Raw genomic sequence first — 14,693 nt, 5'->3', positions numbered from 1 at the left:
TGGATTTGGTATCCCCATTTGACCCCCAAAACAAGAATTCAATATTCCTCCAAAATACTTGTTATTTGGGATTCCCATTTTAAATCCCAATTTTTTTGAAAATGGCAGACTGCTGGCGTGTGTTTCTCTATCTGAAGAATTGCTCCTACATAGCCTTTGTGTAAAATGGAGTAACATTGCTGTCGTCGTCAATTTCAATCTCTTCCATTCACAGTTTAGTCTCAGCGTCAAATTTGCAAAACGACCGAAGAGAAGAACAGAAATGGAGACGACAATAGCCATAAAACAAATAGAATTCTCCTGCAAACTATTCCTTTTCTTCCTGAATGTTTTATATGCCTCAATAACTTGTAGGCATTCATAAAATTCTTCCTTCCACATTGATGCCTAGGTGGATATCGTGTTTGCGATGCACTTCCATCAAATCTATTGTGTTTGCAAGAAGTGAGACTGGAACGGTGAACTCTGTGGATTAACCATTGAGACCATCATTTTATTTTTTGGGTTGTATTTGTGTAGTCCTAAGTTGCAATCGAGCAATTAGATTTCCTCATCAAAGACTAGTAGGCAAGGGTTTTTAAGAGTTTTATTGGTTTACTTTCTTCTCTCGTAGCCCTTTTATGGCTCCTCTTGGCCGCATTTATTCTGTGGAAACGTTGAAGACTGCAAAGGAAAAGCATAGAAGGGGGCATGCGAATCATGCTCAAAGTGTTCATCATATAATTCTTCCATTCCAGTTCACTCTCCAGTCACAGAACAGAGGAAGGAAAGCACACTATTTCAGAATTCTTAATTTGAACTAAACAGTCCCAATGTAATTCCAGAAATCATAATCTAGATTTCAAGTTCCAGAATCCCAAATCAAGGTTTCTAGATTCCCATTCCTAAATCGTATTCTAGCAACCAAACGGGCCCTAAAAGGTTTGGAATGGTTCTCTTCCTGAGGTGGTAGGGGAAAGTGGATAAAGTTGGTTACAAAATGAAGGTTGCAAACTCTCAGAAGATGGTGAAAGAGGAAATAGATTGACAAGAAGAGCGATTGGTGGTGTTGAACTATAGTTTTGCATGATGCTTAATGGCAGGAATCCTTTCAAATTCCTCTCTTGAAAAGCTAATCTAGGATCAACTCCAAGGTTTTGGGCGATCTTGCGACCTATTCAAATCCGCTCAGTTGAAGATAAATGTGTTTGTTCACAGGGAGGCCTTTGCTGGTTCTGACCAATTTTGGATAAGATGTTCAATTTGCTTTTCTCTCAAAAAAAACAACGGCAAAAGAGATATATTTTTGGTTTTTTTTAATTTTATGATGCATGCAATCTAACAATGCAACTATATGAATTCTTAATTTGACCAAGTGTTAGCAAAGCAAATAAAAAAGATAAGCTAATGAGAGATGAAAGCAAATAACTTGAAAGGAAAATTCCTAACGGACATAAACTATGGTAACAACACGTCTACGAGTTAGATTGTTGAAAAGATCAAGTAGGAAACCAATGAAAATAGGAGCAGTGCTTCCTCAATTCCACTGATGCAATCGTCGATGGGAACTTAGTAAAAACCGAAAAATGTTTCACTTCTCATCGAATAGCAAGGCCACGGAAAGTGCGCTCATGCGAGACAAGAAGCTATGTAGAAACAATAGGGTTATCTCTTCTCCAACTCGGTTCGTCAATAGAATTCGTCAACACACGGCAAACGCCAAAACTAAAAGATCACACAATCAAATGAACACAACAAAAACATTGGCTCCATTAATATTCATGAACATACATTCACATTAATAACACACTCCAACAAGAATAAATACAGTCAGAATCAAAGAACCAACAACATATATTATTGCATTGAAATAATGGCTTGGAGTACATATTACATCCATGTATTTATAAGAAGTCATCTCCTCTATTTGTGTTGAGATTGAGAGCTCTTATAATGCAAACATATGCTTAAAACTACTAAAAAAAATCTAATTATATACATATTGACTCTCTAAATGGTGCTAAGTAGGTCTCCGCTCATGTTTATATCAATTAATGGGTGCATGAGCCTTTACATGAGTTAAAACAATAAAAGAAGTATACAAGAAGGGAGCTGCAAGAGGATCTAAGAGTCATTGGAAGCTCTAAAAATGGAAGCTTGACCTTCGCTGGGTGTTTCTAGGAGTTGAACTGCCATCAGAATGTGTTTCCGGTGCATAGAAAGCTCTAAATTAGGAACTGGCAATTAATCGTCGGCACACCTTGTACACCTTCTGGGAATTTGTGCAAGGTGCTCAATTCACCAAAAAATCAAAGGTCTCTATTTTGAAAACAGTTTCTGGATTTTTCTCAGACGAGGTCTGGGAGCACTCTTATGTACTTATTTTGCCCTTTTTGATGATTTATACCCTCTTTATAGCCCATTATAGACTTGAACTCCTCCTACTACTTCTATCTAAACTCCCAGAGTACATATGTTGGATCTTATCATTAATAGTTTCATAAGATGAGAAACTTGTTTTGGCTCATGTGTCCAACATCTATATCTTTGATTTTCAGTGTAAATTCATGAATCAAAACTTACGTGTGACTCCTTTGAAGGTGAAGGTTACCATCTTAGGTGAGATCTCTATTGCTGCTGATAATAAAGATGCTATGATAATCTGTGCACTTGTGCATATGTGCCACACCTTTGTGTTATGCACACTTGCGCAACTTCGTGTTATGCACATCTTCATGCACTGTGAAGTCTATTCCTTGATGTTTTCTTCTCTCTAACTGCCCGATCCTTCCCGGTCAAAGACCGAGTGATCCAGATTATCCAAAACGATCAAATGTTTGAAACTTTTTCATATTTTTTTATCAAGGTTTTCTAGGTCTTTTTAACTGGCTTTTTTGGAAGTCTTCTGCTCAAAATATCAAGTTGAAACTTTCATCAGTCCCTAAAACTGGGAAGCTAAAGGCTCACTATTTTAAGGACTAAAATGAGATTTTTAATTCTTCTTTCCAACGGTGTAAATGGTTTTGAATTCTGGGCTCTAGGTCAAAAGTTATGACTCCAACAAGTTATCCAATACCATGCACATGCAATACCATGGATATTTTTGTGCTATGGATAATAAGGATGTCAATTTATCTGCACAAAGAAGCAAACATTAGTTATCTTATGTTGAAAAGCCCAAAAGAGGACTCCAGAGGACTCAGATTGACAAAAAAATGGGTCAACAACAATCAAAATAGAGAAGGCAATGGATTCCCCCCCCCCCTCAAAAGCTAGTTTTGCACACTAGCACACCTTGACAATGCGTGCATGGTGCATGTACGCAATTGTGCATTAGCGTTGTGCAAGTGGGTGGGGGAGGGTATGGAGTGTGCACCTGCACAAGTGCACACCTTCGAAGGTGCACACATGCATATGTGCGCATCCCCAGAGCGGGGGTGAAGTGCACATGTGCGCACTTGGCGCACTTGTGCATGTGCGCACTTTAAGCACATGAAAGTCTTAAACCAGCTTTTTTCACCTATCTAATTGCTTGACCCTTCCCGATCAGAGACCGGGGTTTAACCTAGACCCAAGCGAGAGTCCAAAATGACCGAGGCTTCGGACTAGATGCCTCATAGGGAATTTTGAAACTAGGGGATCCCCATTTTGTGACTCAAAATGGGGCATCGTTGTGAGGCCACAACAGGCGGCAGTGGAATGGGTGAGGAACTTACAGGTGCCTCGCCAAGAAAGAAGCTCTCACAACTGTGGGTGTAGAGTACTGGCTTAACCAAAACCATAGAGGCAATGGAATTTTTTGAACAATGTTTTGAGAAGATTTTTTTGGCAGACTTAAGTTTTAGCTGTGAAGAATGCTGAAGAGTAAGGTCAGGGTTGAAGCAAGTAATAGTGATGGATTAACAGCAGATAAAGCTCAGACAAAGATAAGTCGAACTCCCAAAAAGCACATTTTTTGTAAAACTAGTTAACTATGTAATCTGAAAATAGCTTAGTTTAGTCTAAACATGGTTAAGAAGACGCTTAAAGCTCACTGATAGCTTCACTATGTAAATGTTACAAGATACTTTATCGACATGTTAGCTGGAGTCACTGTAAGCCAGATGTGGCATGATAGGACAAGTCTAAAGGAAGCTTAGATAGTAGGAGTACAAAGTCAGTAAGAAGAATGGTTGTCATGCTGTAAGAACTCCTTTAATGTAAAGCTGTTTCTGATATTAATAATATAAAAATCTATTACCAATCCAAAAAAATCATTCTTCATAACATTGAATTTAGTCTCTCATCCCATATACATTAAATGTGAACCTATGCATTCTTGTATCCTAACCTGGCAAAAAGCCTTGCACATTAAAAAACATAAATAAGAGGTATAAGTTTCTAGATTGACCTCTTCTTGGCCCTTAGAATTACTGAGAGAATATAACTAGATTATTTTATGCATACCCTTCACACTTATCGTTGGAGAAATTGGGCTTCTGTTTTGAGTTCCCAGCTCAAATGTAGAATCTAGAACATAAGACAACTCCAGCAATTGCAGAAGTGCTTCTGTTTGTGGGTTTCGAACATGACCTATTTCATAAGAATTTTCAAGAATAAGATACAGAAACTGAAAAATCAAGCTAATTGGAAATTCAATGAAACTACAATGCCAAAACAATGAATTCAGTGGGTTTATAAATCCATGGCATGCTCATTTAAACTTACAATGTTCTAAAATAAAAAGGAGCAAATTTCTAGTTTACTGAACATATAAAGAACCCATGAACTCAAATTTATAATCCTAATTTATAGACAGTGAAGATATACACATTTGCATTTAAAATCACAGCTCACAATCTGCCTATGACTACCTATAATCAATATAAAGTTATACAATTGAAATGATTAGATATGTAACTTTTCCCAACACATACACAATGAAGCACGCATAATAAGAGAGGCTATATCCCAAAACAATAAAATTGATTGCATTCATAAAAGATAGAACTGAACCTTTAATATGCAGTCAACAGAAGAAAAAAAAAGAGTTATGAGGGGTCAATAGCATAACAAGCCTTACACATACCCATTGCAAAACACATAATCCTATCATACACAATACAGCACACTGCCATTGCAAAACACATACATAATGAAGCAGCATAATATGGGAAGCTATATCCCAACACAAAAGAATTGGCTGCATTCATAAAAGATAGATCTGAACCTTTAATATGCAGTCAACAGAAGAAGAAGAAGTGTTAAGAAGAGTGGATAGCATCACAAGCCTTACACTCAACCATTGCACCCTTACAGCTGATAGAGTTGCGTGGCTAAAACAAAAATACTAAAAACATCTATCAATCAATAAAGTTTTGATTTGAAATTGGTTACTTTTACCAAAAACTGATTTGGCTTCCAAAAGTTCACATAATTCACCAGGGCAGCTGAGATCTAACTGCAAAAGCTTCCAAAGTAATTTTCTGAAGAAACATTTCTGCCAATTTCCCTGCAGTTCAATGGGTCAATACTTCCTAAATATTTCTTGTGTGAGAAATGCGAAGTGACAACAATTTGGTTAGCGTAGATGTGAAAGTGTAAGCTCTTGTAAAATATCATGTTTCAGAGTCCTTTATACTGTTAACATAGGAGAAAGACTTTGTATCAAATGTTTGTATTATATTCTACTGAGGTGGTGGGAATGAATAGCACCTCCAGAGAGAAATTTCAGATGATAGATAGAGTGATAGTATTCTAGTGTGGAATTCCTTTAGAATATTCTACAAAATATGTGGTGATAAACTCATATAATAAGTCTTACAGTATGGAATTCCTTTAGCATATTCTTAAAAATATGTAAGGATAAATTCATGTAATAATAACATCAAAACAATTGAGATGTTTTTCCCAATAATGACTGACATTGTGAGCTCATTACATGTCTCCTAGGATAGCAACTTGAACTCTTAACCATCAATTTCGACTCTGCCCTCCCACTTCACCAAAATCTACATTTTTTGTATGATCAAGCTCACTTTCCATTACTGTGCACATCCCACTTACTGATCCTTGCACATGTAATCCTGCAAGAAGTAATAATTGTCATTTCAAGTATATACTGTGTCCAATTATGCAGAATTATTATGTTCTCACTATTCAGTTAGCAAAATAAATGTGCCATGCAAACCATCATGATAAAAGCATAACCTCTTCGTGCATCCTCATGCACGTTATATTGTTGAGCAACCTACTAGGAAAAGTCAATGTTTTAGCATCATTGTTACCTGATACAACTGATTGTTGGTATGGATGAGGTAAGCCAAATGCATGAAACAAATTCTTGAGAGACCCTTAACAATCAAAGAAATAATTCGCATTGTGCAATTTGCAAACTGAGCAAAAGAAAACCTATGGCCTTGAATGTTTATCAAGGTCAGGGTTACCACAAAAAATATCATCCATATCATGAAGGGGATATGAATTACTCAATTCTTCACAAAGACAAAAATCTGTAGAAGAGACACCAGGCAAATTGGACTGTATTATCTAGTTGAGATTTCCACTCAAACAAAAATGTCACAAACAAAATTTGGAATCTTCATTCGTGTAATTTGCACGATAAGGTAGCAAAAACTAAAATAAAACAGATATTTGGGCTCTTAACCTATGACACAAGGCAATTCATTACTTCTGCAAAGGAAAGAGATTTTTATGCTTTTTGACTAGAAACAATAAATCTAATCCAAATAACTATCACACACTCACTCTTTCTGACTACAAGTAGAGTGAAAAAAATGAAGTAAAATACTAGGATTGAATAGGTATAATATTCCTTTTCAGGATCACCTTTTACTTTGCTTTTGCCCTCAAAAATTGATTGATAATCTTTTACTGTTATTCCTCCTGTTTATCTTGGAATAAAATCTACTTTACTGAAAAGTCCACGACCTTTCATTAGAACTGAGTCACCACCTTTCATTGTTTCCTTTGATAGAAATATATTATTCCCCAAATTTCTCTCCCCCAGTAAATGAACATTATTCCTTTATATCTTCTAATGTGAAGAAGAGTTACACCTCTTCATCATGTCTACCCTTTGCAATGTTCACAAGTAGTTTACAATTACTACTACTTAGAAGAGTCACAAAACTTCATCACTGCTGCCCTTTGGAAGAGTGTAACAACCCCTTTTTCTGGGTCTTAGTTAACTACTACCACAGCATCGAAATTTAGATAATACCGAGAAGGCAACTATGACAGTTATGTTCATTCAAGAAAGATTAACGATTACAATCAGTTTAACTGAAATATCATAGCTAACAATTGAAGGCATCATCAATAAATCTAAATTGAGGATTTTAAGTTTTCCATACCCTAAATTCCGAAACCGGATATCCACCTAGGGCAGCATTTGCAAAACCTGGGTTAGTCCACATATACCACATAACCTAGATTAGTCGACATATACCACTTAGGGCACAAAAGTTATACCACTATATCGTAATGACCAATACCATTTAGGGCACCAAATACCACTATATCATTCTTTTTATCCATTGCTAATAATGGCACTTAAATATAGTTAACAGATGCGTTCATATTTATAATCACATAAATGAAGGACAGTTATAAGAACCATCAAGTAAGCCTATCTCATGCATACAAATATATTTCATGTTCAATTGGAAAATCAACTGATTTAACTGTTGTCCGAATACCTAGAAGAGGAAACTGATTTCTAAGCATGGAAGGGAATAGCTGATTAAACAATATTAATCAATCTAACATATCTTCAACTTATAATTTCAAATTCATTAAAAGTAAAATACCTATTACTAGCAGATATTTGAATGCATATCTTATCTCAGTCTTATGCATGTCTTGGCATATGGTGGAAAGGAGAAGCACTGCCAAGGGCTTAACCTCCCAACCACGGACCCATTAATATCCCACACAGTCTCAATTGAGAAAGGCCCTCCCTACCCTGGAATTAGGCTTGGGACACCACTCACTAGTCATTGAGCATCCTAGTGTCAACATATCAACTCACTGCTCGAATTGACAGCAAGAATCCAGACAAATGTTTCCATGAGCTAACTTAGTTACTATTTTATAAATATTATTGCTGATTTAATATTTAGTCTGTCATTGTAGGATTATTTCCACTCTCTCCCTTTGGATCTCGACCAAATTGGTCCTCTTTACTTAGAAGGTTCATTATAAACTTTTTGTTTCATGAATACTTACACATTTGTCATTCATCTTGCCAGTTTCGGCCTATGGCATCATAAGTGGATTGCAATCCCATTCTGATCAATATTTAAAACTATATGGAGCAATACCCCATCTCAAGGATATATAAATTATATCCTTGTATGGAATTAGCACTCGTATCAAACATATGAAATTTGAATTCAGTTTTATTAAAGGTATAGCATATCGAAATCAGCATAATGTTTTGAAAATCATTATATCCAACTCTACATTTTAAATTTAATGATATCGGCCGGCTTTAAGCATTAAGCAGCAAGATCAAATATTAAATTCTAAGCAAGATATACTGCAATTAAAATGAGGAGCATGACCTAGTACAGTTGGCACAGCTTGAGATATATAAAATTGGTACGTGCTCCGGCTCCAATCTTCCAATGGTATCCCAAGGTGTAACACTGATTTGATTCAACTCGGCATAGACAAAGCATTATTGTCGGTTTACATCCTCCCTCTTAAGTTCGAGCAAAGACAACAAATATCAATGGCTTTCTTGAGATCGACCAGAACCAAACATTATTAATGACTTGCTCCATATCAAGTAGAGACAAACAAATATCAAGAATGAACTGTGGTACGGAAATGTGAGAAAAGAAGTGAACGTCAAGTTCCAAAACAGAGAGCATATATTTCAAACAAGAAGGGCAGCCAAGAAAAGAAAAGACCACCATGACATGCTCAATTATAAATAAAGATTGAGGTGGTAAGAGATAATGCATGGTCTCCAATTTTATTATGAATAATGATTAACATAAAGCTTGATGCCTAAAAGGGTCATGGAAATATAGGTGGCCACCCAACAATTGAATAAATGACCATAGTCAAGATCGAAAATATATAAATAAAGGTGGCAACATTCTCCATACCCATGCCTTAGTATATTAATATTGTTCTTACATTCATGCTTGTTTGGGTAACTTTAATATGCGTTTGTGTGTGTGTGTGTGTGTGTGTGTGTATATACATGTATAGGCCAAACATTGAGATTTATTATGAAGTAATTGAAAAATATTTTCTTGTTATTAAGAGTGATTAAAAGATCAATTTATAGAAGAGATTGAACGATGTTTCCTTAAGAAACAATCGTAAAGAATACAAACATTCTATTCTAGAAATAGAAAACTAGATATTAGAAACATTCTAATATTTACAAAAGGTTACAATAGATAACCATTAGATACTAAACGGAGATAATAGGAACTATCTATTATCGTAATACCCTCCCTTAATGGTTAATCTATACAAAGCACAAAACTGTCAAAAGGCAGATCCTGTGTGCTCAAGGAGCTCCACACTGTTCAATGTGGGTTCAAAACTAGATTGCTTAGATAGGGCAGCTAAGCGCTTCCGACATATAAGCTTCATGTGCCCAAACTTGGGGCAATAGTTGCATTGAATGTTTTTCTTCCAAGAGCCCTCTAAATCTGGAGCAGAGGATGCCAAAACAAAGCGCAAAAAGTCATATTTTTTAGGTGAAAAATCAATCAAAACCCAACATGACTTTTCAGGTGAAAAAAACATCAAAACCTAACAATATAAAGCTTCATTTGTTTTTGGAAAAACGGTAAAACCCAATAGATAGTTTGAGGAAAAAATTACAAACCCATAAAGAAATCTCACACAACTTTAAGAATTACAAAATCAGAAATTTTTAAGGGAAAATTTATAGAAACCCATAAGAAATAGTTTTTAGGGAAAAAAATATGAAAACCCATCAGATTTTTTTTTAAGGTAACAAATTATGAAAACCAACCAGAATTTTTAAGGGAGGCAAAACAAAAGACTTTGCATGATAAAGCAGCACATGCAAACAACATGCAAGTACATGCAAGCACATGTAGCCCTCAAAAAGAAGAGACCCAAAAATTTGAAGCGTGACCCAGAAGAGATGTTGACGGTTTCTTGATCGACTAGCTCAAAAATTGAGGCACAAAATCGAGGCAACCAGAAAAAAAAGATGACAACCTAGTTGAGATCTCAAAAAACCCACCAAGAATCAGTAAAAAAAAAAATAATCTAGTATGGAAAATTAGGGTTTTGAACAAAAACTGACCTACAAACAAACCACAAAAAAAGCAAAAATGTGCAGAAAAACAAACGGATCTAGACAGAAATGAGTTGTAGAACAGAACCAGAAGTCGGCGGAGTCAGATCTCTCCGAACGGAAACCCTAGTCAGATTATAAAGAGTTGGAAGCAAATATCTAAGACAATTAATTTTGAAAATAGCTACTTGATAATTTTCAAAAAGAAATTATTATTTTCGAAAAAAATTAAAATCTACAAGAGAATGAATGATGTTTTCTTAAGAAACAATTGTAAAGAATCGATACATTCTATTCTAGCTAAGAGAAACTAACAGTTATCTACAACAAACTAAAGAATAAAAACAATCTATTCTAGAAACATAAAACTAAATACTAGAAACATTCTAATATTTACAGAAGATTACAATACATAACCATTAGATACTAAACAGAGATAATAGGAACTCTCTATTACCGTAATAAGATTCGCATACATATATATGTGTATATGTACATACCCATTTTATGCCCACACAAGTATAGGTAAGATATTACTATACTAAGATGTGATCGTATAACAAGTTCACTAAGACTTATTCATATAATGCAGGTAATATTTCTTATTGAGTTTATAATGTTTTCAATTTAACTGGTTAGCTCATGGTCATCCTTTGTACTTCTTGCTTGTCTAGCCGTTAGCTCAATGGTAGGTGGTGCCCCAGTGCCCAACTCTTTTCTCGCAATGCTTCCCCCTTCAAAATGCTCCTACAGGGAAGAAATTCTCCACAATATTACCATATTCCTCAATATAATCACAAATACTATAACAAGTTATTATTCATGACCATCATAACAGCTAACCACCATTTCACTTCTGATGAATTCATGATGAATAACCAACTTTCCTAGATAACATTATAATATCATCATAACGGTTAACTAGCATGTCAACTTCATATGAAATTATAACGACAAACCATCTTACCATCTCACATGATCGTAACTAATTAACCTATCAACTGACTTCACATGAAACCTCAACGGCTATATGGTCATTTTAAAATTGAGCAAAAAATTTGGATGTAACAAAGAGTTACGACCTTTCATAATTAACACCCTTTGAAAGAGTCACAACCCTTCATCATTGTTTCCCTTTGAAAGAGTCACAATCTTTCATCATTTTTGCCACTTTAGAAGTCACAACCTTTCAGATTTAATACCCTTTATTAATTCCTATGCTCTTTTTCTATTCCTTTTCCTCCCCCCTTCCAAATGAAGTTCTCTTCTCTCTTTTTATGTATCACATTTGAAGGAGTCGTAACTTTTCTTTCCAGCCTATTCATCACTCATTAACTAATGTTTAATCAGGTTATATTCCAATCTTATTATATTATATTTTTAGTCTAGTTTTTATATTTATTCAGTTTTATTATTTTTAATTATTGATTTAATTACTAATTATTAATTAATTAACTTATTTTATTTTATTTTCATATTTATTTACTATTATTAATTTTTCTAAAATAGTAATAGATTGTATTATAGTATTTTATTCATTTAATTATCTTTCATTGTTATTTATCTATTATATTATTTTATTACTTAATTATTTATTATTAAAACCTATTCGAGAAAGGGGACATTATAGTCCGCCCTTCCCAAAAGTTGCTTGTCCACAGGCAATGTGAACCTTTGTTGTGGGTGTCTTCAATATCCAATCCAATGGCCCTAAAATGTGTTAGAACTACAATATATTAATTCATCAAATCTAAACATCATAATATTCAATTTTAAAATAAGAAGAATAATTCAAACGTAGGGAACTTGTCTAAATGTGTTTCCTTCTCCTTTGTTATGCATCGCATTGTTCCATGATGAGTCTTGATAATAATCTTGATCCTTAGGGAGAATTCATAATCAAGATCCCACTCTTTGGGGAGGACCTCCTAGAGCTCTAGTTGCCTTATGGCCATTCATAATCAAGTTCCAACTCTTTGGGGAGGACCTCCTGGAGCTCTAGTTGCCTTATGGCCATTTCAGAATAGTCCTTGAGCTATATCACCATCTCATTACAACTTTCTGCTCCTAAGGCCTTATGGATATCCTTTACTTAATATATACATCCTTATAATCCTTGGGTGAGACTTTATCCTTTCCCGAGCCTTTATGGATATCCCTTTAGGATGTATTGTCCTTATAATCCTTGGGAGAGACTTTGTCTCCTCTTAGGCCTCTACATCCCTTTAGGATGTATCCATCTTTATAATCCTTGAGAGAGACTTCTTCTGTTCCCAAGCCTCTATGGATATCCCTTTAAGACATATCCATCACTATAATCCTTGGGAGAGACTTTATCTCTTCCCAGACCTCTATGGATATCCCTTAAGGACATATCCATCTCTATAATCTTAAGCAAAGTAGTCTATGAGATAGAAGTACCTAAGATTAGCAGGACCCATAGTTCAAATTTTGTAATCAAAAACCTATTGCCGAGGGAATGAGGGAAAAAGAAGAGGTATCGAAAATAAGTGACAAACTTTTTCAAGAAATTAGTGAGAACTTCAAAAAATGCATATATTTAATTAAAAATGCATTTTTTTCCAAAATTCAATAAGGACATGTATCCAATGAGTCAATAATAAGTAAACAAACCAAACAAGCTAATTTAGATATATATAAATACAAATAGGGTACAAACTTGCATCCCCATGTGGAATGTTGATGGCTAGTAGCCATAGTTTGATAGTCTTAACTCTAAAGAAAACTAAAAATAGAAAATTGTATTTGTAAAACAATAAGAGAATACAAGTAAAATATCAAAACAGTCTACATCTTCCTCTTCCCCTTCCCAATAGCTTTGGCAAAAACTACGGGTAAGAGGGACTTCTAGCCTAGAAGTCAGTTGTGGTTGTGCCTCCTCCCTCTGCAACACTGGTTGTGACTCAACCTCCATCCTAGATGTAGATGGTACTGACACTAGCAATGACTCATCATCATTTGTATCCTCCTCATTCTCACTCCTCTTGAATGTCATCCAATCCCACTATGAATCCACCCTCTTCCATAGCCTAGCTCTCCAAATCATAGATCTTATCCTTCGTAAACAATGAAGGCTACTCATGTGACCTCAAATCACAGTAAGGATCTATGTCATCAAATCAAGTGAATCAGTTGGTGCTAACTCTACATTTCTTATGGCCAACTTATGGATATATGGCACAAAGACAAGGTCATTGAGGTGTTTATTTGCTAACTTGTTCCTCTTCTTCATGTGAATGGTCTAAAATAAGCTCCAATTATGCTTACAACTAGATCAACTACACAAATGACATAAGATGTGAAGGGCAATTTTTTGCAAATTTGGGACATTTCTACCCAAATTTTGCCACCAAGCATCTACAAGATAGATATTAAAGAGTTAAAACCAAACTGAAAACATATTTTAGTAACTTAGTTTTTATCTACTTAACATGCATGTGAAAGACTCCAAAAACCAAAATATTGTATCTAGGGTTTGAGTGTTCCTTCCTACCCTTGCCAAGTCTAAGGAGAACAGCTTGCTTGTTGCATTTCGGTACACTTCCATCTCTGCCACAATGAGGTCTCTCACCTCAATATTGGGTACCATCCTCTGCATGCACTCAATGAGCCCACCATGACGCCTCCACTGGGATTCTTGTAGAATGGAGAGAAGTGAAAACCAGGGTTGAGGAAGTACTCCATTGTATGAACGAGTTATTGGAACTGATTGTTCCACCTCCTATCGATAATTTCCTATATGGGGTCAAATTTGAGGTTGTTCCCCTTGTAAATTTTGATAGCCTCTTTGGCCCTATCCATCGCCTTATAAAGATTTTGATTGGGGTTTAATCCCCATCTACCAAGCGGAAAACTCTAACGAAGGGCTCTGTTGGGTACAATTGAAAAAATGAAAAATATTATCATTAATAATTAGAGACTAGAGTTGCAAATTAATAATGAAAGACTTGATTCTTGAATACAAAAAAATTAAATATTCAACTTTTGAAGTTTCCAAGTTACCTTCACAATTTTTGTAGTAGCTTCTAAAATTTGGTTGTCAAAGATGATATATGCAACACTCTCTCTATCAAGCTTATTTGAATAACTTGAGTCTATTACGATAATAGATAGTTTCTATTATCTTCATTTAGTATCTTATGGTTATCTCTTGTAATCTCCTATAAATTATAACTATTAGAATGTTTCTATTATTTAGTTTCCTGTTTCTAGAATAGAATGTTTTTATTCTTTACTAATGTTTTCTAAGGAAACATTGTTCACTCTCTTGTATAAATTGATCTCTAGATCATTGCTAATATCAAGCAAATATTTACCAATTACTTTGTAATATGGTATCAAAGCCATTACTTTAAAAAAAATCGGATAAAATTATAATTTCTTTCAAAGTTTTTGC

At 34.9% G+C, this 14,693-nt stretch overlaps 1 protein-coding gene across 4 annotated transcripts in view; it reads right to left on the bottom strand.

The window, feature by feature from the left end:
* The window catches only part of DBR1 (debranching enzyme 1), a 125,890-nt gene that overhangs the window by 35,514 nt on the left and 75,683 nt on the right, over positions 1–14,693 (bottom strand). For 3 of the 4 annotated variants that reach the window (XM_089826004.1, XM_089826005.1, XM_089826006.1), the window contains one exon: positions 4,426–4,551. In XM_089826004.1, coding sequence (XP_089682130.1) covers positions 4,426–4,551 — 126 coding nt within the window. Of the gene's footprint in view, positions 1–4,425; positions 4,552–5,884; positions 6,045–14,693 lie in introns of those variants that run through there. The other variant, XM_089826007.1, reaches the window with a different exon arrangement.

This window comes from Cupressus sempervirens, chromosome 4, assembly GCF_028749045.1.
Source record: "Cupressus sempervirens isolate cs-2001-9-10 chromosome 4, ASM2874904v1, whole genome shotgun sequence".
NCBI classification, from domain to species: Eukaryota; Viridiplantae; Streptophyta; class Pinopsida; order Cupressales; family Cupressaceae; genus Cupressus; species Cupressus sempervirens.
This window is presented reverse-complemented; position numbering and strand designations above follow the sequence as displayed.